This window comes from Talpa occidentalis, unplaced genomic scaffold, assembly GCF_014898055.3.
Source record: "Talpa occidentalis isolate TD23 unplaced genomic scaffold, MPIMG_talOcc4v2.1 talOcc4.239, whole genome shotgun sequence".
NCBI classification, from domain to species: Eukaryota; Metazoa; Chordata; class Mammalia; order Eulipotyphla; family Talpidae; genus Talpa; species Talpa occidentalis.
This window is the reverse complement of record NW_023602507.1, coordinates 1-26146: the sequence shown is the minus strand read 5'-3', so window position 1 is coordinate 26146 and position 26146 is coordinate 1. Positions and strand designations below refer to the sequence as shown.

Below are 26146 nucleotides of genomic sequence, written 5' to 3'. Positions count from 1 at the left end.
ATGCCACGCAGACCACAGGGGACAGAGGCTACTAGAATAACAAGCAGCCTAGAAGCTCCGGGAGGAGTGGAGGGAGGAGCCATTGCTACCATCAAAGCCTGGGTCCTCCCCCTCAGGATCCCTTAGACCCCAGGAGCCATAGGTGAGATTCCAAAGGTTCTGAGCTTGAAGGCCCCTAGATTTGGCAGGGTCATGGCCAGAGGCAGGCAGGGGCCAAGGAGGCTTCCTCTCCAGCTCTTCAAACTCTCCACACTTAGCTCCTGGACCTGTGGCAATCTTAGGCCCTCCAAAGGCCTGCTCCCCTGACCTGAAGTCCCTTGCTCCTCCAGGGTGGGCCCTAGCTCCATCGGCAGGGGTGAATTCAGCACATCCAGGTCCTGAATTGGGAGGGTAGGAGAGCAGGGGGCCGTGGTGTTGTTTTATGGTTTCCCTTCTGACCCTCAAGACCAGGATGGTCAGGGTAGGTGGGGGGACACACCTGAGTGCAGACTGAAGACACTCCAAGATGCTGGCAAAACTGGGGCGGAGTTCAGGCTGGTGCTGCCAACACTGGGTCGTGATACAGTACCCGGGGAGAGGCAGGAGTTCGTGCCTACCCATGGCTGTGAAGCACCTCCCTCCCTGGGCAATACTCCATACTCACACAGGCCTTGGACAGCCCCTAGGAGGATCCATCCATCCCCCACTGACAACCAAGTCCAGTACCTCCTGGTTGGTATGCCCAAGGTCGGGCATATAGCCCAGTAAGAAGATCTCCCAGTAAGAAGATCTCCCAAAAGACCTGATCATGAGGAAGAGGAAGGCCATCAGGCACAGCCTCCCCTTCCCTCACGTGAGTTGGCCAAAGCGGGGCAGGAAGGAAGGCATGTTATCACTAGGAGTCTGTCTTGGATGTGAAGATTCCCTCCAGGAAGGCCTCTGGTGGCGTCCACTTTGCAGGCAGCAAAGCCCGGCTCTCCTTCCAGTAATAACTGGCCCTGCAGAAGAGAGAAGGGGCGTGATGAGGTGTTCAAATATCATGAGGGTGCATATATATTCCCTTAGCGCAGCAGCCTTCCCCACACTAGACTAGCCTTCCTGTCTAGTCCGCACACCTCTAGCTATCTCTTGCCATCCCGAAATCCCCAATCTTGGCCACTCTGCTGGGTCCGGTGCAGCTCAGCAGGCAGTTCCGGGCTGCAATGTCCCTGCAGAGTGGGGTGAAAAAAAAATCACTGCCAGTCTTGGTTTATCTCCTTAAAAATTATGTGGACTGACAGTTTCTGGGGGATGGAGTTGGGCTGGTGCTCCCCCAAACCAGGATCACTCCCAACTGGTGTATGAAGTGATTTTCCTCCAGATAGTGGCAGCCCTGGGCTATGTCCTGGGCCAACTTGAGCAGGTCCTGCATGGTCAGAGGTGACAGCTGGCCCTGGGTAGGGCAGAGGGCTCATCAGTCCATGTGGGTTTGGGGACAAAGGGAAAGGTCTTTAGAGGGGACTGGGAGCTGAGAAAAGTCTCACCAGGTGCGGGCGGCTGTGCCTCAGGAAACTCTTCGTGTCTCCCCCAGCATCAATCCCAGCAGAATTAATCGAGGGGCGGCCCGGAGGCTGAGCCCCACGCAGCGCACGATGTTCTGATGGCTGAACTTGCTGAGCAGGTGGTGCACACACCCCATCACCAGCAGGGAGAGAAGCCATGCTCTAGGACGCCACAAAACTGGAAAGGATCTCTCTCTCTCTAGCCTTGCCACCTCCCAGCCCCAGGTGAAGAGAGGGTGTTTGTTTCTGCAGGCAATTCTGGGTGCTTCCCTCCCACCTGCCACCCCTGGCCCTGGCCCTGGGCACACCTGATGATGAGCGCCTCCATGAGGAACTCTAGGTCGTCCTGGTGAGAGCAGAGTTCTGGCAGGGTCTGGGGAGGAGAGGAGGGTGGGGTGATCCTAGCTCCAGCAATCGTGCTGCTCTCCATGGAGCCCTGGTCCGCTCCTCCAGCCAGAATGGCACCTCTTCTCACCTTGATAGCCCCCTGCAGAGGGCTGGGGTCCCCAGCAAGGCCAATGACCCGTCCTTCATACACCTCTCCAAAGGCTCCATGGCCCAGGCCTCTGCAGGAAGACAGGTTAGAAGGGAGAGGGTGGCTGGGCCTGGGGAAGGGTGCTAGAGGGTCTAGTGCCTCCTTTACCTCCCTTGTTGCCTCCACCCCATAAGCCCAGCTGGCCCCGTCGGAGGGCTGTGAGCTCTGCGTCATGGCAGGTCCCCCAGTACAAGCCCTGCAGGGGTGCTGTCCACTAGCGCAGAGCCAGAGCAGAGGACAGTGCGGGTGTGGGTCAGGGTGGTGGTGGGAGAGTCTGTGTCTAGGCCTTCCTCTAGGTCCTTGCAGACACCCTGGGGAGGAGACAATCCTTGCTCCTAAGGAATCATATCCCAGGGTCCCTGCCATCCCAAAATGGGGGGATGACAGCTGACCTTGGACAAATGACTCTCGCTTTCGGAGCTCTTCTGGCCTCCATCTCCTCTGGTTTGGGCCAGAAGTTCTTTGGGACCCATAAGTGACCCCAGAAGGGACTAGGATAGGGGTGGGGGTTCAGAGTGCACAGGTTCTCAGAAGGAAGGGGAGGACTCACCTGAGCAGAGTGACTTCGGCTGGGGAGACTTCAGTGAGCCCTGGAGGCAGAGGCAAGGACTGGGCAGGACCAGGTCCCATTTGGCAGTAGTGTGGGTTGGGGGCTGTCAGAATAGTGGAGGCTTGAAGCTTGCTCAGCTCAAGCTCAGGGCCTGGCAGCGCCATCCCACACAGACCCTGACACTTCTTGTGGTTCACTGAGAAGGGGAGGGTGATGGCATGCTCTCTACCTGCCTGCTCAGGCATGCTGCCATACCTCCCCATGCCCAGGATACCCCTCCAGATGCCCATTAAGGTAAGTGTTTTCCCAGGCCTCCCCAGCTACTTGCACTCTTAGAACCCCAGAGGAATCAGCCACGGCTCTGCTGGGAGGAGGGGTCTTAAAATCAGCCATGTCTGCCCCTGGAAACCCACAGAGACCATCTCAGCTAAGTGGAGAGGTGGGCAACCTTGACTCAGTCATATCTGCTGGATGCTCCATACCCAGCATGAAGACCCCACACCTCATGAGGAGGCCCAGTGTCACTGTTACCATCACTGCCACCATCAGAACCAGAGGACCTGGGGGGCGAGGCTGGTCTAGGAGAAAAAGAGAGACACCTTAGTACAAAGCTCCTCTGTCCCTCCACCCCAGGTTTTCCCCAGGCTTCAAGACTCAGCCTGTGTTAACTCTTCCATAATCTCTTCCTTTGACAAATGCAACCTCTTCCTCCCAAGAACCTCCATGGCAATTATCACCTTGGGATACACAGCTACACATCTGTCCCACACTAAACCACTGAGCACCTGCTTTTGATGGCAGAGCACACACTGATGCACCTCCAGGTCCCTGCCCAGCACCTAGCACAGTGCCTGGCACACAGCAGACATCTTTCCCAGTGCCCTTCTGCTCCCCCAGTCCAGTGGTCCCAGGAGTCCAGATCTTGGGGAAAGACAGGACATACCCCTGCAGGTGATGTTATCAGCAGCTAGCTCCATGCCCTCTGGGCACACGCATTCAGCCAACTGAAGCTCCACCTGCCACTGGCAATCTTTCAAAAAGCAGTAACTACAACTGAGGTGTGGTGGAATCTCCACCTCTCCATGGCTTTCCATGACTCTGAGTGAAAGAACTGACGTTGTGGGGTGAGGGTGGGGGCATATATACTTTTTCCAGCCACATGGTTAATTCTAGACCTGGACTTTGAAACAAGGAGCTGTGCCAGGAATTTAAGGGCGGGTAAGAGAGCTTGGGGAGAACTTCTGCCAAGCCTCACACTCCCTCTTCTGGGGCTCTGGAGTTTACGAGTATTTGAGGTGAATTCATAACAAGGAGATACTTGATAAGCACCCCAGAATGCACCACACTAGCCCAGGTCCTAAGTATTTTGGTGTTGCACAGGAACTGATCATCGGGGAGGGGCCAATACCTGCCAGAGGCTGCAGGTAGAGCTCACAGCTGGGATGCATGAAGGACACCCCATCGTCTCCATCAGCCCAGAGGATATCAGTCTCTGAGGCATGACCCCCTGGAAAATGAAGGTGACAGAGAGTTTGGCTACAAAATGGGGGTTGGGGAGGGCACATAGCTGGGACGCTGCCTGCCCAATAGTGGGAAAGCCGGAGTTCCCCAGCACAAATCCCAGTGTGCCCTTCTTCACTCGACTATTCTAGAACAGGCACTGCCAGCTCACAGCAGGAGGTCACGGGGAGGAAAGGTAGGGAAGGAGTCCAAAGCCAGAACCCAAAGGCTTGGCTCAGCCTGGCTGGGACACATCTTTAAGTGCCCGAACCGCTCTGGCCCCATGTCCTCAGCTGTAAAATGGGGGCGCCCAAGGCACATTTCCTGGGCATCATGTAAGTGTCAACAGCCCAGACAAGAAGAAAGGCTCTGTTTCTTTGCTCCGCGCTTTCCAAACTTTGCAGAGTACTAGGATCACCTGAGGGATTTCCTGAAAACACAGATGGCAGGGACACTCCCCTAGGTTTTCAGATTCAGCTGCTTGGAGGGCCTGAGACTTTGCATCTCTCACCACTCAGGTGGTGCTGCTGCTGCTGCTTCAGGGGCCACATTTTCAGAAGTAAAGACGCAGAATGTGAGCCTGGCTGAGCTCGCCAGAGCCCTGGGGCTGTTGCGAAACAAGGACACCTGCGTGATGGAACAGGCGCTGGATTTAAATGAAAACCTAGGGGGTCCAGTCTGCTTGCGCGATGTGCAGACTTAGCTGACCTCCTTTCTAAGAGCGATTTCTCTGCGGCTGCGGCGTGGGGCTGTACCCTGTGCCCTCCCTTCCCGCCTCTCCTCCCAGCACGCGGCCTGTTCTAAGGCTCGGGCCGGGTTCCGCGCAGGGGCCGCCCGGCGCACCCCGGGGCGCACCCACCCCTGAGGCCCGGCCTCCGCCGCCCGAAGCCGCCGGCTGCGCCCGCTACTGCAGCCCCGGCCCCTGCGCAGCCCCGGCCGCCCTCTGCCCCTTCTAGGGGGTCCCCGACGTCCCGCCGTCCCCCCCAGTAGGCCGGCGGGCAGCGGGACCAGGGCGCACGGCCGCCCCCCCGGGCCGCGAGTCCCACCCCCCGCCCCGCCCCGCCCCGCGCTGCTCCCGGCGCCTCCGCGGCTTTCCCGCTTCCCGCGCGCGAGCCGGTCGCCTCAGGTAGGCGCGGCCGCCTGCCCCGGCCGCCCCAGCCGTGGCTCCGGCCGCCGGGGTTCGGGGGTCAGGGGCTTCGGGGCGCGTCCTCCCGCCGGGCAGCGGCGCCGGCGCGCGAGAGGGCGCCCGCCTCGGGGCTGAGCTCGGGGACGCGCCCCCGCAGGGCCCAGGATTTGGGGGATGTTAAGTCCATGTGCAGCGCACGTGTGTGCGCGCCCCGGGGGGCTTGGGGACCCCAACACCGAGCGCTGGGGGCAGAAGGGCCGCCAGAGCCAAGCACTTCCCCCGAAACGCGCAGCGGGCGCCCCCCACGCCCCCGCCCAGCGCCGAGACCCCGCCGCGGCCCCCTGGGGCATCGAGCCCCGCCGCGACCCGAGACTCCCCGAGGGGAAGGGCCGGCTCTCGGGGCTCCCCCGCGGCCCCGGGGCTGGGCCAGCTCCCGCCGCTCGACCCTCGCCCTGGGGCGCTTGAGCCGCGCGGCTGGAAGGCGCCGCCCCAAGACCCAGCGGGAGACGCCGGAGGCGAAGACCCCACGGGCCCGAGTCAGGGGGTTCGCGGCCCCGCGCCCCCAGGCGGAGACCCCGCGCGCAGTGGGCGCTGAGGCCCGGCCTTGAGCCCCCTGGGCGGAGGTTGTGACGAGGCAGCTCGAGAAAGTTCTCACGGGAGTGGAGCCCTGAGTGGATGCTGAAGGGATTCTTCAAAAGTGTGACTAGATTTGCGCCCCATAAATTGAGATCATGCACTTATTTTACAAGGTTTATTTATTTTTTTTTATATAGAGGCATGTTTTTATTTATTTATTTATTATATTTGTTTGTTTGTTTTGTTTATACAAGCACTGGGTACAGTCAGAAGCGCGGGAGGGTGAGAGAATTCACCAGAGCCAGAGCGGGGAGCAGAGCAGGCAGAAGGACCGAAGTACACTGCTGAGGGGAGCAGCGGGCGGCAGGAGAGGTCTGCGCGCCATGTGGGACCCTCCTCTGGTGGCCGGGGAGCAGCCGGGGATCGAACTGGCGCCGCAGAGGCCGCGGGCAGCTTCGCAACCCAGCGCTCAACCGCTGCGCCACCGGGGAGGCCCTATTTTACAAGGTTTAATGGAAAGGGGGCGCTGCCAGCCGCCGCGGGCCGGGGCTCCCGGGGGCTGCTGGAAGGCGGGCGGGCGGCGGCGGGGCCGCGGGCCCCTGGGGCGCCCCCACGCCCGGTGCGGCGCGCAGCTCGCCACCCGCCCCGCCTCGGCGCCGCGCTTCCAGGTACCGGCCGGCCCGGCGCCCGCAGGTCACCCCGCGCGCCTGCCCGCGTGCGCCGCGCCCCAGGGCCGCTGGCCCCGGGTGGAAGCAGCCGGGGCCCCTGGGCGCCTGGGGCAGGGACGGGAAAGCGCCCCGCAGAGCTGCTGCCCCAGCCGGCGGCGGTGGGCGGACGAGAAGGAAAGCAGGAGCTCAGGGCTGATAAGGGGGCGGGGGGCTTGCTCCCCGGGGATAAGGGGGCGGGGACGTTCGCATCCCGCGGGCTTGGAGTTGGCGGCGCAGGGGTGAAGATGGCAGTGAAGCTCCTGGGATCCGAACTGGAGCAGAGAATGGCTCCTGGAAGCTGCTCGGGAGTCGCGGGTTTGGGAGAGGCCGCAGGAGGTTCAAGGCAGGCGGGGAGGAGCCATAAAGAGGCAACTTCTCTCTCTGCCACGCCCTCACCCACCCCGCCGCCGCGCACCAGCCCTGACACCTGCCAGACCCCAGCTCCGGTGGCCTCAGCCCAGTGGGGTGTCCGCTGATACCTCTGCAAGTCTCTCTGCTTGGACAGTTCTTCCCATTGAGTTATTTAGGGGCTGCACAGCTGGGTCTTCCAGGTCCCCCATTCTTTCCTGGGCTAAACTTGGTCCCCACCTAGGCACTGCTGAGACCTCAAGGCAGATCCTTTCCAAGCTGCATAATGTGGTCTTCTGGGCTGGCACCCACTGTGCTTCTCAGCCTGCACTGCAGCAGCAGGGCCCAGGAAGTTTTGGTCCAGGGGCTTGCAGGTATCAGGAGGACTCAATGAGACCCAGACTGTCGCCTCTGTGTCCCCAACCCTGTGATGGTTCCCCAGTTCTGACACACCCCTGTCTGCCAGAAGGCACTTACCTGCCCCTCCCAGCCACAGCAGCAGCCCGTGGAAGCGCCTGGTGCTGTTAGGACTGCCCAGGCCAGGGCTGCTGGCTCAGGTCTCGCCACTTGGCCCAGACTGCCTCTTGCAGGAGAGTGCCGCAGCCGCCAGACACTGCGGGGTCCTAAAGGCAGCGCGCCACTCCCACCTCAGCCCTGGAGATGTGGAAGGAGGGAAGAGCAGGGTATGTGGGCATCCAGATCTCCACATTTTCCCAGAGAGGAACCTATTAGAGCCCCCACCTAAGGGGCCTCTGGCTGCCCCTACCCTTTCAAGGCAACAGGATGAGAAAGTGGTGTCACACCCCAGAATCCAGCTTGGGTTTCTAGGTTTGTCAGTCAGGAACAGTGGGGTGGGTTTCCTCAGCAGGGGTAGCTGTGATGTATATGTGGGTTTGGGTGGTGATAACATTTGGGAAGTTCTCCTAAATTACCCCAAGTGAGGCATAATCACTTGCCACTACTTGAGCCTTTCAATGCCTTTGTGACCGATTTCTTAGATTGTGACTTAGAAATATGGGTCTCCTCACACAGTGCCATTGCCTGTCCATGTTAACTGTACAGCTTCTTTCTCTTATGGCAGAACCTGGACCAGGGGGGCAGAAGACCCGAGTGTTGGCTCTAGCATCCCCGGTCAATGGCTGAGGGTACACAGGTCCCAACTTCTCTGAGTTTCCCACCAGCATAGCACTGCATGCAGGGAAATTGGCACCATAACTGTGAGGGCCGCTCAGCTTCAGCTGGTTTGTGTCTTGGGTCCTCATTTTTTGCTCTAATCAATTATTTTGAAGACTGAGGCCTGTGTTTAATATAAAAACCGGGGTGGGGGGTAATACTACATGGTAAAGTATCTGAGTGTACAGGGCTAGGTGTGGACACACAGCGATTTTGTAAAAACTGGTACCCATGCCCTATTTGACTCTGCAGATATCCCACTAGGAGGTCACAGAATTTATTTGCAAGACACTATGTAAGCCTGGTTCTCAAAGTGTGGTTAGTTCTTAACAGCAGCATAAGCCTGGGAACTTGCTAGAAATACAAATTCTTGGGTTTCACCCCAACCTACTAAATCGGAAACACTAGTGGTTTGGCCCCCCAATTTCCAGGTGATTTTTGTCACAAGATGTTTGAGAACTATTGTTGCTGACACAGTAGTTGCTTAAAAAAACCTAATGTGTAATTCTGTTTTCAGCAGCTCCATTTATGAGGAGTGGTTCTGTCTACCTATAAACAGGCACAACACACTCGCCTTGGTGACCTATAAACAGCTATGGTAAGTAATTTTTTAAAGATTTGTTTTATTTATTTATGCATACAAGAACTGAGGTATAGGCCAGAGGTTCAGGGGTAGGGGTGAGAGGATTCACCACAGTGTGGGGAGCAGAACAGGCGTTGCTACTGAAATACACTGCTGAGGGGAACAGCGGGTGAGACAGGAAAGGTCTACTGTGCCATGAGGGCACCTCCCTGGGGGATTGAACTATGCTGCAGTGGCTGCAATATAGCTTGATAGCGCTAAGACTTTACCCATGAGGCACCAGGGAAGCCTTTCTGGAAAATTCCAATACAGAAATGGACACTGTACAAAACTTAAATGTTAAAAATTCGGACCAACTCTTTAGTAGCCCTTCTTCTCTGGGCCAATCCATCCCTTGATACCAGTCCTCAACATGTCTGAAATTAGCCCAAATCATATTCCCAGGAGATTAAAAAAATTTTTATTTCAATATACAGCGACAGTATTTGTATACTCTAGCCTGAGGCAGGAGAGGTGAACTTAGTTGTCTTTTCCCCAAAGGGGATAAATGGTTAAGTCACCCTTCATTCCCTGTACCACCCCAGAAGCACAGAGCCCAAGTTTCAGATATCAGGATATAAAGGTTCACCCTGCTCCCAGGAAGCAAGCCTTCTGCTCCTGTCTCCTGTTCACCCTTAGAACACAAAGCTCTTCTGTCTGGTGAGGCATCTGTGGGTGCACCCCAAGAGAATATAGCCATCTCTTCATCTGTAGCAGTTCTGCTAGGTCCCTGATACCCCATTTTGGAACAGTCTCTGGAGGTACTGCTGACGCAGAGGGGGCAACTTGGGATATAGCTCGAAACCTTCTGGGAGGGTGGAATTCGGAAGCTTATAGTGGAGGAGGTGCTGCCGGAGCCCCTGCAAGGAGGGAAGGAATATGATTGAACAGGTAATAAGATCTGGGTGAGATCTCTCTCCCCAAAACCTTCTGTCTTCCCATCGTTCAGGAGGTACTGACCCTACCTCATCTGTCAGCAGCCAGGTTTTCTGCAGCATGCTTCTGCGGGCAGCCTTCATTTCGTCCTAGAGGCAAAACAGGAAGAGGGGCACTGGGCCAAGGGTTGGTACCCACCATGGGCCTTGCATGCCTCTCACCTCCTCCCCAGCTCAGTCACAGGCCGCCTTCCTCCCTCTGCAGATGGGGATGTGACTTACTGAGTTCCTTGGGTCCTGGGAAAAGATGAAGCTATTGACATGAGCCACAGCCACAGCATAGAGCACGGGGCACCAGCATGGGCGGAGGGCACCGGTGACCAGGGCCCGGAAGTAGAGCTGCAGAAGGGCCAGGTTGTCTTCTGGGGGCTCTGTGTAGCACGCCAGGGACACGGGCAACTGTGACAGGGAAAATGAGGCACGCGAGTGTGGTTGGGAGCATGCAGCACTGGATGACAGGGCGGATGGTTGATGGGCACTTAAACCAAATCCTGAGGGGAAGGTCAGGTCCTAAACATTCATCCCTTTCTATCATAAGGCTGACAGCGAAAGACCAAAGAGCTGGGAAGCTGGGAAACTGAGAAGCAGTTGTGAATTTTCACTGCTTGCCACTCCTTGTTTAATCTACTTAAAACTTTCAAGTTCACTGTTCAAGTATATCATCTAAACCTTTCTCAAGTTCATGTTTCTTTCAAAACATTTTTTAATTCCGTGCAGAAATGTCTTGAGGAAAATAAAGTTTATGTACAAGGGTAAGCTTATCATAACGTTACTTAAATAGAAAAAACCCCTGAAAACTCTCAGGACCACCAGTGATTCTGAAGGAGCAAGTCGGGGCACGCCTGCACACGGACATTACATAATAATAAAAAATGCTGACTTAGAATGTTTAATGATGTGGGGACTATTTCTACGTAATTTTTTTTTTAAAGATTTATTTGTTTGTTTGTTTGTTTGTTTATACAAGCACTGGGTACAGTCAGAAGCGCGGGAGGGTGAGAGAATTCACCAGAGCCAGAGCGGGGAACAGAACAGGCAGAAGGACCGAAGTTCACTGCTGAGGGGAGCAGCGGGCGGCAGGAGAGGTCTGCGCGCCATGTGGGACCCTCCTCCGGTGGCCGGGGAGTAGCCGGGGATCGAACCGGCGCTGCAGAGGCCGCGGGCAGCTTCACAACCCAGCGCTCAACCGCTGTGCCACCAGGGAGGACCTATTTCTATGTAATGTTAAGTGAAGAAAATGGCAGTGACTCCCATCCAACTTTACAAAAATGTGTATTTATATAAAAAATAGAAAAAGAAATCAAAATGGTTACCATTGGGCAGGGAATTATGAATGTTACAATTTTCTTTTAATTGTTAAAAATATTTTGCATTTTCTTCTTAGGCTTTTATATAAAAGATGTATTTATATAGCATATGCACAATAAATGTATTTATATATTAAAATTTTTACTTTATCAGAATGTAATAATGAACATAAAAAATCAAATCTTAAAAATAGTTAACTCTTTATAGCTTAGAAGTTTAACCCCTTATCCTGATATTTCAGGCCCTCTAAGACTTTGCCTTGTTTCCAGCAAGTTCCCAAAGTGAAACATGGACTTCCTTTTTTTTTTTCCTTTCTGTGCCCGGTGTAACAGAACTGGCGTATGTTCAAAGACATCATCGCTGTTGACTTCCTCCTTCTACCCTTTCCTACTCTTCCCTGCCTCTGAGCTACTGTTTATGCTAGTCCATTAGCACACCCTGTCCTACCTCTCCCACAATACAGATTCTACTCAGCCTTCGACGCCCCGGTCACTCCCTACTTCTTCCACAGAGCATTTTCCTTATTGGAAGCCCACTCGGACCTTTTCCTTCTCTAAATCCCACCTAGAATCTGAGTATTTCCGAACTCTGTGGGCTTTTAGTATATCTCTTCTGATCTAGATTGTAGCGCTTTGTGGGCGAGGGCCATGTCTTGTGAATAGCAACAAACACCGACTCTGTGCCTGATGCCATGCTGGATCATTCTCATGGATTCTCTCCATCTCCTCAAAGCCTCCAGGGAGTGAAATGAGGACCCTGAGGCCCGCCACAGCACCCCACCGCTCAGGACTCTTACCAAGGCCCAGTACAGGAAGCCCACCGTAGGCCCTACTGGGCTGAGAAGGTACCTGGATCAGAGGCAGGCCCAGAGCTCGCAAGGCTCCCACGTGCTCTCCAAAGAGGGCGAGGCGCAAGGTGACACTGAACCGACGCTGCAGGGGAAGGAGGACCAGCGCTCCGAAGAGGTGATCCCCAAAAGAGACAGCCTCAAAATGCTCCAGGAAGCTGGCGTAGAGGTCAGGGAAAGACGTCAGGCCAGGAAGTGGGCAGTCCAGGTTAAGTTTTGGCAGGACTTCAGGCTGGCAGAGCTGAGCCAGAAGGGCAGCCACCAGGTGCTGTATTGGGGTCTCCCGAAATAGTTCACCATCTACCAGGAAGGCACACATGAGTCGTGCCAGGCGGGCAGCGGGAGGCACAGCCAGGAGGGCCTGGGGGCGCCAGCTCTCCAGGACTAATATCCATTGCAGGGCCCGCATGGCTGTGCCCACTGTGTCAGCAGGAGGGAGCCCTGAGGGGGTCTCTGAGGCCTGGTGGTAGAGGTGAATCAATGGCAGGAAAGGCCAGTCGGTGGGCAGCAGTGGTTCCTTAGGCACAGGGAGCAGCAGACCAGGGACCTGCTGTAGCTCCCCTCGGTATAAGGCCTGGGAAGCAATCAGGCTGGCTCGGACCAGGGAGCAGTGGGTCAGGTAGCAGCTGCGGATGCTGGGGAGATCCTGGCAGGCCTGAGCTAGCAGAGCCCCTTGCGCACACCCAAGATCCCTTCCACTCCCTAAGGAGAGCCGGTCAGAGAAGTCAGCTGCCTCCAGGCCCCCTGATTCTTTTTCCCTGTAACAGAACACGAAGCCAAAAATGAGGGCTTCAACCACAGCACCCGAAGGCCCTGCCAGCTCCCAGGGCTTCCCAGAGGCTCCTACATCTAGTCGTGCCCCTCCCTGTCCTCCTACTACCCTTCCATGCTGGGGGTATGCCAGTTGCAAGTAAATGGGGATGGTAATAAGAATATGTATCTCATAGTACTCAGGTAAAATACTTAAGGGAGTACCAGACCCAGAGTTAGCACTCAGCACTGTTAGCTATCACACGTGTATAGCTAGTTAACAGAACATTTTGAGTCATACTGTCACACTGAAGTCTCAAAATAATTCTCTAGTGTGGTTACCCTCCTCCTCACTGCACTAATGAGGAAATGGAAGCTCAGACAGGTTAGGGGTAGCCCATGGGAGAAAAGGAATTCAATCCAGGTCTCCTTGCTCCAGATTCGGGGCTGCTGTCAGTCATCACAGCAGCCTGTCAAAGGGCTGAGTTGATGCCATCAACCCTGCGCTTACGGGAGGAACTCTGGCCGGAACACAAAACTCAGCAGCAACTCATGGGCGAGGTGCTCACTTCCAGGCAGCAGGCGACTCAGTAGAGCCAAGGCCAGGCCATGATGGAGGGCAGCACAGGTGGCCGGCACTGGCTGGAATGTTGCCTGCAGACAGAAAAGCAGAGAGCAGTTGGGGAAGGGCAGAGGGGGTAGGAGGTAACAAAACAAAGAGACGAGAAGAAGAGTATATATGCTGCAGGGTGTGTCTCGAGGAAAGCAGGAACTATGTGGCCTAGCAGAAGCAGCACAAGTCCCAGACAAGCAGGATGGGGACAACTGGGAAGGATGCGGGACAGTGGCATGGATAGAGATACTGGCAGGGGGGAGGTGGAGGGAGACAACAACAGACAGGGGCACCTACCACTCTCTGAGCCAGGGTGAGTGCCAGGTACTGTAGGTGGTACTCATGGCGCAGGGCCCACGCAGAGAAGGGTGTGAGGTGTGGGGCAGCCATCGGAGTCACACACTGGAGAAAGTAGTTCTGGAGTCCCGGGGCAGCCAGTATGGCTTCCAGCTGAAGAAAAGCACATTTCTTCACATCTAGAATGCGACTGATCTCTTCTGGGTGTCCCCAGGCAGCTGGCCAAACTCAGCCAAACTCACTCTCTTCTGGGTGTCCCCCGCCAAACTCAGAGAAGTGGGTGCCGACAGAAGAGGCCTCCCTTCCCCAAGGAACACCTCCCCTTTTCTTTCTGATTCCTGACCTCCTGTCTAGCCCCTAACCAGGAAACCCACGGCTCACCTGACCACAAAGGCCCTTATGGATCCGGGTCAGGGAGTTGAAAAGAGAGAAGAGGGCGGTGAGGAATGGGAAGGGTGACGCTGAGCCAGCCAGACTGAGAGGGGGACAGCCTCCCGTGCAGCCCAGTGACACAAGGCTCGGGAGAGCTTCAGGGGCCGGAGCACAGGACAGAGGGTTGCAGAGAGGGGAGCAGCGCCTGGAAGCAGAATGGAGACATTGAAAGGGGCTCTGGCCTGATGTGCTCCTGAGCCCTGGCTGTGCAGAGGAGTGCCACTGTCCTCTGCCCTATACAACCATCACCTGTTAGGGATTCAGGTTTCCCTCAGGCTGAGGGATTCCACCTGGGACGGAGCAGGGAGTCAGGCCCAGGAATCCCACAAGGAGAGCAAGTGTCTCCTCCCACAACCCCTTCCCGCCCCTCCCCCACCACGATGTACATACCCAAGGGACTCCCACAGGCTGCCCAGAGTGGGCTGGTGCAGCAAGGGCAACAGCAGCTCCTCCAACAGGCGTTTATATCCTGAAGCCAATCCTCAGGGCACATTCTTGGCTGGAGGACCAAGGGGCTCAATGAGCTGAGGGCTAGGATACACTTTCTCCTATACCCAGTGTACCTAGGCCAAACCCAGGATTCCAAGAGCCCAAAGGGTCATTGTGTGTAGACTTCTGCCTTCTGACCCTTGTGGAAAAGACCCTGAGGTTGCTCCGACACCCACTGTCTAGGGGTCCTGAGAGAGCATAAAGACGCAGGGCTGGGCTGCTGCTTGGGGTTCTCTGGTCCCCACCACCATGCTTCTGGAAGCCTCACTAGATATGAAGGTGGAAAGAGGAAGATAAGCAGCAGAAGGTAGGAGATGGTGGGAATGGGGGTGGCAGGAGTGGGGAGGGGAACAGGAGTAAGTAGGTGGAGTATTAGATGGAGGCCTGGGGGAACGCGGGTGGGCAGCACTCACCTGCTGGCTCCAGGCCTGGTAGTAGGCGCCCAGGAAGAGCAGGCAGGCAGTAGACACAGGGCTCAGGGCACACCAAATCTTAGGTCTGGGTAGCAACTTCAAGGTCTGTCTTAGACATGGCTCCACCAGAGGCAGGAGCCCAGACACCTGGGTCCAAGTGATCCCGGAAGGGGCGGCTGAGAGGTTCTCAGCAGAATCGCTACAGGAGTGCAATAGGGGCCAAGTGAGGCCCCTCACCTCCCCTCTAAGCTCTAACCACCCCTCCCTGTGGAGCACTCCTACGTGTCCTGGAGTCCCCTGTAGGACATGCTTGCGGGCAGGTCAGGGCTATCACCTACCTGCTGGGCCCAGGGCTGGTGCTGCTGGCTGCCAGGGTCAGCTGGGTGAGGAGAGTGAGCAGTGAGGCTATCCGCTGAACGGATAGGGGCTGAGGTGGGTGGGTGCTGAGCTCCTTCGGCACAGCCTGCAGGGCCCGCATCAGCACTGGGTATAGCTCCCTGGAGAAAGCAATTGCCTTTCAGGGCATGAAGGGAGATGGAGATATAAGATGTAAGCCCCTACCACCCAGGCCCATTCCTGGCCTGGTGCTCTTGAAGCTTTCACCAGGGCAGGAAGGCTGGGGCTGAGGAGAGGCAGTAGCTCCTTAAGGTTTTCCTCAGCAGGGAATGTAAACCTCATTTCATCCAACACCAATGCCATGGTGCGTGAGTGTGGTTCCCTACTGCCCTTGGGCTGGTCCAGACCCCAAGCCTTCTTTCCCTCCCAGAATCCCCTCTTCCTCATTCTCAGCCTCCTACCACGCTTGAACCCTTGGGCAAAGCTGAGATATCAGCTTAGATAGTAACAGCTTAGACCTGTACAGATCTGGGGGTCTACGAGAGCGCCCTAACCTCCCCAACCCCGGGTCTCTCCTTACCGATAAAGGTCACAGCCTTGGCCGTAGGCCGCGGCCACAGCCCACAGGCGGAAGGCCTCAGTGCTTAGTGTCTCAGCTTCCGTAGGAGGCAAAGCCAGTTCCTGGGGAGCCTCAGCTATGAAGCGGCACAGGCGGCTCCGGAGATCAAAACTGCTCAACTGGGGTGGGCAGAGTCTGGGGTCAGGATCAGCTGGGACTCCCTAGTCCCAAGAAGCCTCTGGTTCTCTCACTATGGAGACTTTGCCAACTGTTCCTGGCCCCTCTGGTGCCCCAGGGTCAGAGCTCTGGAAAAGGTAAAACTATCTCCTTCCTTCTAGCAAGTACTAGCCGAGCATCTGTTCTACAGCTACTTGGCGACAGGTGATGGGTGCCTATCTGTACGTGGCCCTGTGTCCTGCTCACCAGTCGGGCAGCAATGTTCCTACCAGCCGAAGCCAAGACACGAAGCAGTTTCATGGCAAGGGTGCAGGGGACTTTGTGTAGGCTGGCGGTAGGCCCCACCCCCATGGGGGACCAGCTGGTGGGCAGAAACTCTCCAACTATCGTCTCTATCAGCCGAGGACACTCCAGGACCTGCGGGGGACAGGAGGAAAAGGGGAGGCTGAGGGTCAAGACCAGGTCCAGCTAAGCTCTTTGTCCATTTCCTGCTGCCTCTTTCTTACCCTCGTGGCTGACTCCAGAGAATGCCGGGCCAGGCGGATGAGCACAGCCAGTATGTCAAGGACCACAGAGGGTCCTGGGCAGGTCACCTCCAGCACATAGCGCAGCCGAGGCAGCAGGTTGGTGGCCAGAAGCCCCTGGGGGTAGATCAGAGATAAATCTCCTACCAATGCAGCTGGACCCCAGGCCGTGACGGCCCCTCCTGTCCAACATGTGCCTGCCCCTGTGCTGCGGTCATGGGCCAGGTGCAGCTGTCCCAGTGCCGCTACCTTGATGACATCATGTCGGGCCAGATCAGATGGAGGCCGGTTTCTTTCCTCAGGGCTCTTCTTTTTGGTCTTTTCTGCTGTGGGCTCTTCGTCCTCGTCCTCATCTTCCTTGTCCTCCTTACTGGGCATCAGAGGGAACACCAGAGCTCCATGGTACCAGGAGAAGGTGCTGTCAAGGAGCTCCTGCCAATGGAAAGGGAATCGGGAGGGAAGGAGAAGGACAGGCTAGGAAATGGGCCCAGGAGTAGGGAGCGGAGGCCACCCACAGAGAGAAAGGCAAGGCTCCTGCGCCTTCCTGGTGGCTCAGGGGTGAAAGACACAGTGCTATCAAGCTATCGCCTGAGTCCCATCCCCGGCCAGGGAGCTACCCACATGGCGCAGCAGACCTCTCCTGTCTCCCCGCTGCTCTCCTCAGCAGTGTGTTTCAGTAGATCTGCCTGTTCTGCTCCCTACTGTCTCTGGTGAATCCTCTCACCCCCCCACACCTCTGGCCTGTACCCCAGCTCTTGTATGCATAAATAAATAAATCTTAAAAAAAAAAAAGGAAAGGCTCCTGGGCTTCGGAGCCTTTGGTTGAAGAGAGTAAAGCTGCCATTCCATTTTCTGCTCTTCATGGCAAAGCTGCAGCAACATGGGCATGGCCAGCAGGACATAGGGAGCCTGAAGTCTCAAAGCCCCACTCCTATCCCCATTGTACCTCATCTCCAGGAGCGACCAGCAGAGCCCGAAGAGCACGGACAGCAGCTGCGATGACCCCATCCACTCTGTCATCCAGGGAGAAGCGCAGGAGGAAGAGGAAACCAGCATCCAAAAGAAGGCGCAAAACACTGCCCACTAGCCGGTCCCCAAACTCCCCAGCCTGGGCCTTGGGGACAGGAGGATAAAAGCCAACTGAAGATTATACTCTTTGTCCTAAACCCTTTCCTTGCCCACCGATGACTGTGGGTTGGTCCCACTCCCAGTCTGACCCACAGTCAGCTGATGTATGGGCTCATCAGCCAGAGTGGAAGGGGCAGAGGTGGGAGAATCTAAGGCAGGGGGCAGGCCCAGGCCTGCAGTCCACTCACCCTGTCGATGACCTGGGCCACCACATGCAGCGCTAGTGCTCTCTGCTGGGCCACCTGGCTGCGTGTCAAGTGAAACAGCTCCTGTAGGGAGTACCCTGCTCTCTGAGGCAGGGGCAAGAAGTTAGAAAGAGCCAAGACACAGGGGAGCACCCTCCCACCCCAAGTGCCAGCACTGTGTGTCAAGCATAAGTGATTAATTCTTGCCTCTGCTCTCCATGGCCCTGCAAACTGGTAAAAAAGATAAGGCGTGTACTCAATACCCGTGGCATGAGGCTGCTTGGGAAGAGTGTAGTCACTGGTATTTAATTTGCAACTGGAGAGCAAGAGAGCAGAAATGTGGTTGGCCTCGGTGGGTGGTGGGAGCTACGATGGCCTGGCAGGGGGCAAAGGGCCAACACACCCCTGGGGCAGGTTTCAGGAGCTGAGCTCTGGAGGTCCCAGAGCACAGGTGCACGTGGGGAGAGGACTGTCCATGCACAGCAGGAGGGCGGGAGCTGCAGGGTCAGCAGGGAGAAGCTGTGGAAGTGATATCTTGTGTGGCTAAGGAGCTAAGACCTTATTCTGCAGGCAGAGGGGAGCCAGGAAACTTCTGAGGCAAGGCATGGCCCGAAGCTGGGCCCGAGGAAATGGGGGTGGCAGCCCCATGAGGGACAGAATGGCACAGTGGAGAGAGCGGGCCACGCGGTGGAGCAGTCGCGAGGAAGCATGGCTCACAATGAGGACACATCACGGGAGGTGGCAGACACAGAATGGGTAAGTCCTGCCCACTGACTAGAATGTAAGGGACGACTAGAAAGAGTTCAAGTCCGCTTAGTTAGGCGATCAGGAATGGACAGAAAGGCCATGAACCAGAGCAGGGCGCACAGGAGGTCCATGGCAACTGACCAGAGGTTCTTTTCCACACGGTGGTTCAAAGCACTTGCCAGAGTTGCCCAGGCCTCACCTCCGCCTCCTCTCCATGGTGATGCAGACCCAGATGGGTGGGCAGGTCCACATCGGGGGCCAGCAGCTCTCCCTGAAGACTGAATCGGGCCTGCATCCGCTAATGGGAGAAGAAAGAGGGCTATGGAGAGGGGCAGCAGCAACTCCCCCGCACCCACTTTTTTTTTTTTTATTTTAAATAATAAATTTTATTTTTATATTCCCCATACAATTGCAACCCCCCCATTCTGACCCCAATCCCTCCCCTCCCGCCCCCCACCCCCCAAAAAGTGTCTCTGGTTCATAGTTTTTTGTTGATTTTGATTTTCACTTTCTTATAGTTATTCATTTTCCTGGTCCCTTATTTAAGTTTTCTAGATTCCTGCTATGAGTGAGACCATCCGGTATTTTTCTTTTTCTTTCTGGCTTATTTCGCTGAGCATGATCCCTTCCAGCGCCATCCATGTTGCTGCAATTGCATGTGTTTATCTTTTTTGAATGCTGAGTAATATTCCATGGTATATATGGACCACATCTTCTTGATCCAGTCATCTATTTTTGGGCATTTGGGTTGTTTCCAAAGCTTAGCTATTGTAAACAGTGCTGCTATAAACATAGGGGTGCAGGTGCTCTTTGGAATGGATGTTTCTGTGTCCTTTGGGTAAATACCTAGGAGTGGAATTGCTGGATCATATGGAAGCTCTATGTTTAGTAGGTCCAGAAATCTCCACGCAGCTCTCCATAGTGGTTGGACCAGTTTGCACTCCCACCAACAGTGCAGGAGAGTTCCTTTTTCTCCACATCCTCGCCAACATTTGTTGTTGCTAGTTTTTTAATCTGTGCCATTCTCACTGGTGTAAGATGGTATCTCATGGTAGTTTTGATTTGCATTTCCCTGATGACAAGTGATGTTGAACATTTTTCATATGCCTGTTGGCCATTTGCATTTCCTCTTCAGAGAAGTTTCTTTTTAGCTCTTCTGCCCATTTTTTGACTGGATTATTTTCTTTGTTGTTGTTGAGTCTCATCAGCTCTTTGCAGATTTTTGTGATCAGTCCTTTATCATTAGTGTTGGGCCCCGCACCCACTTTTAATCCTCCTTTAATCCTCCACCTTTAATCCTCCACCTCCAGGACTTGGGTCCTGACTCTCCTGGCCTTGAGTCGAGGCAAGGCGATGGGAGAGGAGGCTGAGTGCAAAGGGAGAGGCTTCTCAAGCTCGAGGGAAGAGGAGGGCCTGAGTACCGGGTGCAAGAGCTACAGGCCACCCCCCGCCTGCCCACCTGTAAGCCGCTTGACCCTCCTCACCTCCTGTGTCTGCTGCCGCCGGAGTGGGGGCAGGTTCTGAGTCCAGTGGAGCTTCTCCAGCTCAACAGTGTCCATGTGCAGCCATTCTTTATGAGGGGTCACGGGCAGAGTCAGAGCTGGGGGACAGAAGCAAAGTAGCATTTCCTAAGAGATGCAGCTCACTGCTCCCCTGGGGGCCCATCCATTACCCCAAAGTGCCACATCCACCCTGCCCAGCAGTCTGGTAGCTTCTGCCTCCACTGACACCAAGGATTTGTTGGGAGAAGGAGGAAGTGAGGAAGAGAGAGGAGGAAGGGAGGACCAGCACAGCAGGGAAAACATAGCTGCCCACCCGCTAAAGGAGCAGTGGGAGGGGCAACGAGGAAGGGATAAGATACAAAAACAGACCCACAATCTTTTCTTCCTTCCTCACTGCAATCCTCATCCCCACCTGCTCAGCTAGCTGGGAGTTCATCCTGGGGCAGCAGATTCCTGGCTCTCATAATTCAATTTCTTCCTTTTTAATCACTAATAAAATCTAGTTCCTGGGAAATAATTGCTCCCACTGGCTTCTCTGTTTCAGATCTGACATTTTCATCAGACGTGCGTCAGCCCCTACTCTCCAATCACCCTCCACCTGCCATGTCCCCCCAACTCTGAGATCAGAGGCAGAAAGAACGGTAGGCTGGACTGAGCCAGAGCTGGATCAGCTACCCAAAGGCAGGAGTAGCTGGTCTGCAAGGGGCAGAGGCCAATCAGCTATCACAGTGTTGCCTCTTACCAGGGAAGGGGGAGAAGGAACAGCAACAGACAAGAGAACAGGATGCACACACAGGAAGAAGACACGCATCAGCAAATGAAGACTGATTTCAAGCCAATAGTGAGCATTACATGCCCAAGGAGAGAGAAGATTCTCTCTTTTCCTATTTGCCAGGCCTAGCAGAAGGGCTTTTTTCTCCTTTTATTCCCCGAAAGGTGATCCTCCCACCCTCCAAACCTGGGGCTCCTGGCTCCAGCTCATCTTCCTTCTTGGGCTCACTGGCAGAAGTTGCCACAAGGGGCTCCTTTTCAGTGACTTCCACAGAGGATCCTTCTGACCTCTGCTCCTCCACGGCCTTCTCGCCTACTTGCTCCTGGGGGTGGCTATGAGATCTCAAGAAGGCAACCAAGCTGGGATCTAGTGAAGAGGATGGAGGGGAGAATTATGGAGGCAGATGCTCCTCAGCCCCCTACAAACCGGGGCCTGCTGAATACCACCTGCCTGTGGGTGCCAAGGCCAGGACAAACTACATGCCAGGCTTGACCTGAGCCTCTTGGGCTCTCCTGGGGCCTCTATGAACTTGTCTTCTCCTACCTTTCACTGGGACCTGCTTGTCCTCATTCCCTCCACCCCTCACAGCCCCCCGGTTCAGGCCTATGCCCTCCCTGTGTTTGGTTCCAAGTCAGATGTCCAAACTAAGTGGCTGTGGAATAAGCAAACACATGCTGACTAGGGCATGGGAAATACACTTAGGGGAATCATTTCGCTCACTTTCTGCTAATTCTTTCGCCGCCAATATTGACTAAAAATCCAATATATGCTCTGCTCTTTACAGGTGCTAGACACAAGAGCCTGGAACAAGACAGTTGGTGCTACAGTTTTGGTGAACAGAAGCAAGGAGACGTGGCATCCTCTTATTACCGAGAACAGCGTGGCTGTGCTGGAGTATGGCTACAACAGTGTCTGTTGCACTAGGCTCCAGTATACACAGTGTGGAGATGAACAGTAGGGGCTGTGAGACCAGACAGAGGTGGGTTTGCATCTCATTGCTGTGCTCCTTACCAATTATGTGGCCAGGGGGAGAATTTCGTTAGGTTTTGAGCCTCAGATTTTTTCTTTTCCATATATGAGCAATGACATTAGTATTACCTACGTCCCAGGAATAGTCTGAGGGCAGAATGAAATCCTTCATTACAGGAGCCGGCACCATGGCTGGCACACACCGGAAGCCCCTCCTATCCTGTGTTAGCAGGAGAGCCAGGTGCCCATACCAAGCTGAGCCAGCAACTGCCTCTGTTCCTGCAGGATCTCCTCAGGAGTCATGGCTTGCAGTCTTGCGACATTCTCTTCGTGGATAGTCTGGACTTCCTGCTCAGCCTCCTGGCATCTGAGTCCCTTTCCTGTGACCAGATGGGGTCCCACGAAGCGGTGGCTGCCCTGAGGAAGCTGGCCGTCCTGATCCCTAGGTGTGAGTACCTCACAGGTCACAGTGCCTGGAAGAAGTGCAGGTTCAGGCTTTTTTTTTTTTTTTTTTAATGTTTATTTATGCATACAAGAACTGGGGTACAGGCCAGAGATGCAGGTGTGAGAGGATTCATCAGAGACAGAGTGGGGAGCAGAACAGGCAGATTGACTGAAATACACTGCAGTCTGCTGCACCATGTGGGTCACCTCCCTCGTTGGGGATCGAACTCATGCTGCAGTGGCTGTGGACAGCTTCACAGCGCTGCATCTTAACCCCTTGCACCATCAGGGATACCCAGGTTCAGTTTTATTACCCTCCACCATTTGAAGATTATACTTTTGTAATACCGGTTAACCTTGGAGACTGGGATTGGGTTGGGATGGTAGCCTCTCTACCACCCCAGGACTAGTATGAAAAGTTTCCCTCAGTAACACTTGATTCTCCTTGTGACTGTCTAGGCAGTCTCTAGAGGCCCACCCTCAGATCTTCTCTCAGTAATTTGCATCATTAAAGCAACCCTGGCCTACATCTTTACAGCCCCTGCCAGACACTTTCACCCATTCGTTTTTCCCAGGGTAGAGTAATAGCCTGCCTTCTCCTGCACCTCAGACACAGGTGTGGACCTAAGCCTCTCATACTCAATACTCTGAGTGGGTGTAGAGGGACAGATTCTCTTTCAATGGAAGAAGTGCATTTCATATTTAAGGCAGGGAAGATACAGATCCTAAGATGACTCGATGATCATGCCTTACAAAAAAGCCATCTCTTTAACCCCGACTCACCTCCTGGTGAGCCCAGCATGGATGTGTCTTCTCCAACGGGAGGGACCCTGGCTTCAGACCCTCTCCTTGCGGCAATTTCCTGGGCAAAGATGCTCTTCTTACCAGATGCTGCTGGCTTTCCCTGTGGGGCAAAAAGAAAATGCAGCGGACTGATGCTCATTGCCTCATTCTCTTTTCAACCCGTTTCTAGCAAGGTTGAAAATAAAGAGATTAAAAAAAAGAAGGAACTTTGTTAAATATCCAGAGACACAACCCTAGTCCTCAGAAAAGCAAAGCCAGGTAGGTGCACAGGTGTTGAAGTCTGATAGAGTTGGGCTAGGTTTCTGGCTCTTCTACCTATTAGATGTATAGTGTTGAACAAATTATTTACCCCTTAGTTTCCTCATCTGAAAAATAGGATGGCAGCTGTCTTATATAGTTGCTGTTAGGAGAATTAAACCAAGTGATGCATATGAAGTGGTTAGCATGGTGCTGCTTTAACAACAGAACTGCTTATCACTAAGATTGTCTACCTGGGAAGATATACTAGGAGGTTCACCTGGGTGTCCCCTAAGCACCATCTACCACCTGCCTACCTGTCTCCCCTGTGCACGATGGAATACAGGAGGGAAAGCAACACCACTGGCCACAGGCAGATTTACAGCCATTGAACTTGTATCTCGCTCCTGCAACAACAAAGCACAAAGTAGTAACAATATAGAGATGACGCAGGCTGGGCCCAGTTCTCCAGGACCAGAAACTTGCTCAAGGAGTCATGCTGACCCTCAGAAACTTGCTCAAGGAGTCATGCCTGACCCTCCTTGAAAAGTAATTGTAAATCAGCCCCCGATGTTACTGCAGTGGTCAAAGTTCCACCCTTCTGAGTCACCCACGATTTCATCAGGCTCACCACCCCCACCCAACATCCTCGCTGCCCCGGAATGCCTCATCCCACTCAGCCAGGGTGAGACGCACAATAATCTTGGTCAGGACAGCAGTGATGTGCTCATCATGCCTGTTCAGCCTCTCTTCAGGGTCCTCGTGTTCAGGTAGAGGTCGACCGGGGCTGGGTCTGGCTCTCTTTGGGGGAGCAGGAACCAAAGCTGGAGGCAAATCTGGGAGACCTAAGGGAAAAAAACTAGCTGTGAGGATATTCACACCTTCCCAGGAAGAGACTGAGGGCCAGGGGAAGTCAAAGAACAAAAGGCAGCTGTAGTGGGCCCTGACTTCAAGCTATGTCACCTGAGGCAAGATACTTAACCTCTTTTAGCCTCAGGTTCTTCAACTGTAAAATGGGGCTATGCAGTGTCTGAAATAACAAGCAGAGTCCAGTCACATCAGAAAGAGGAAGGAGGGCCTCCCTGGTGGCGCAAGGGGTTAAGACACAACCTATGAAGCTGTCTGCAACCTCTGTAGCACAAGTTTGATCCCCGGCCAGGGAGCTACCCACATGGTGCAGCAGACCTCTCCTGCTCCCCTCAGCAGTGTACTTTGGTCAATCTGCCTGTTCTGTTCCCCACTCTGTCTTTGGTGAATCCTCTCACCCCCCACCTCTGGCCTGTACCCCAGCTCTTGTATGCATAAATAAATAAATCTTAAAAAAAAGAAAGAGAGAGGAAGGAGCCCCAGGGATGTTGCCTCTCCCCGCAGTCTGGCTGCACCCACAGCCACTCACTGTCCAGCATCACCACATCCCGATGCTCCTGCGGTGGACGCTGGGCCAGGTTAACATCGCCGCATCTCCGGCTTCCTTTCTTCACCAATTGTACAGCTGGGGCTGCTCCAGCTGCAAGAAACTGACTCTGGAAGTGCAGCAGATCCACCTCAGACTCCCCGGGCTTGGTCTAGAGAGCATCTTGACACGTTGTTGGCTGCCTCCCCTGGTGAATCTTTCCAACACTGCTTTGGTGTGGGAATTCTCTCCTTCACCCCTGAAAGCAATAAAGGTGATGGGCCCTCTGCAACTAACACTTGATTCTCTCTTTATTGTACATCAGCAAAGACTCTTTTTTCTCTTGGGTTCATTCCAACTCATTTGTACCTTATTACCACCCCCTCCTTATTTCCACCCTCCCTAATATCACCAGCCTAGTAACAGTATTTACTGCCAACTTAGATTGCTTACAATCTGTGAATGATAAAACTCTCAGGGACACCATCAATGAATGACCTAAGGAAAATATTATCAGAGGCCAAGCAGATAAATGTGTCAAAACAGGGAGTGGTGATTCTGTATCAAACTGGAAAGAACATGCCTGGCCTAAAGGTATTCAAATCATTAAAAACCTTAGGCTATAAAAGACCAATATATAGGGGCCTCCCTGGTGGCGCAGTGGGTTGAGCACAGCGCTGTGAAGCTGTCCACAGCTTCTGCAGCGCTGGTTCGATTCCCGGCTGACCAGGGAGATGCCCACATGGCGTGGGACCTCTCCTGTCTCACCCGCTGCTTCCCTCAGCAGTGTATTTCAGTCAGTCAGTCTGCCTGTTCTGTTCCCCACTCTGTCTCTGGTGCGTCCTCTCACCCTTGCATCTCTGGCCTGTACCCCAGCTCTAGTATGCATAAATAGATAAATCTTAAAAAAAAAAAAAAAAAGGGAAAATAGCAAGTGTTGGCAAGTATGTGAAGAAACTGGCTGCCTTTACATTGCTGGTGGGAAAATGGCCTAGCAAATATGGAAGTTACCATACACACCAACAATTTCACTCCTTAGATATAAACCCAAGAAAAATGAAAACATGTTCACCCCCCAAAGTGCACATGAATGTTTGTAGCAGAATTAGCCATAATAGTCAGAAAGTAAAAGCAATCTAAGTAAGAGATAAACGAAGTGTAGTGTAACAGAATAAACAAAGCATAGTGTTATATACAACATATAATCAATAAAAAAGGAATGAAGTGCTGATACATGGATGAATCTTTAAAACATTAAGCAAAATGAAAGAAGTCAGTCACAAAGGGCCTCCTATTACAATTCCATTTACATGAAATGTCCAAAATGGGTAAATCCAGAGAGACAGAAAATAGATTGGTGGGTGTTGGACTAGGAGAACAGGAGAGAAGGAAGTGAGTGCTAAATGGTACAGTTTCCTTTACGGATATGAAAATGTTCTTGAGTTAAACAGTCATGTTGGTTAACCTTGCGAATATTTTAAAAACCACAGAACTGTATTCTTTCAAGTGGTGAGTTTGATGGTATATGAATCATACCTTAATTAGAAAACAATCTTGGGTTGGCAAATAAAACATGTCTGCAAATTTTGTGGCTAGTTTGGGTGGGATCCCTGAGCTAGAAGCGAAAT

At 54.1% G+C, this 26146-nt stretch overlaps 1 protein-coding gene and 1 pseudogene across 1 annotated transcript; both read right to left on the bottom strand.

Annotated features, from left to right (window-relative positions):
* Nucleotides 1-48: 48 nt before the first annotated feature.
* On the bottom strand, nt 49-4656 carry LOC119253923 (leukocyte tyrosine kinase receptor-like; annotated as a pseudogene).
* Nucleotides 4657-9213: 4557 nt separating this feature from the next.
* Nucleotides 9214-24690, bottom strand: LOC119253925 (RNA polymerase II-associated protein 1-like; the record flags this gene model as incomplete). Its single annotated transcript, XM_037521159.1, is given in 25 exon segments — nt 9214-9517; nt 9623-9682; nt 9815-9991; nt 11749-12505; nt 13009-13151; nt 13408-13560; nt 13789-13984; nt 14230-14305; nt 14308-14338; nt 14742-14940; nt 15080-15238; nt 15658-15815; nt 16060-16230; nt 16320-16454; nt 16587-16769; nt 17284-17451; nt 17654-17755; nt 18597-18695; nt 19882-19997; nt 20858-21037; nt 21892-22113; nt 22868-22988; nt 23443-23532; nt 23822-23970; nt 24522-24690. Coding segments are annotated over 25 exon segments (4152 nt in total), but the record flags the coding sequence as incomplete, so codon positions are not given.
* Nucleotides 24691-26146: the final 1456 nt, after the last annotated feature.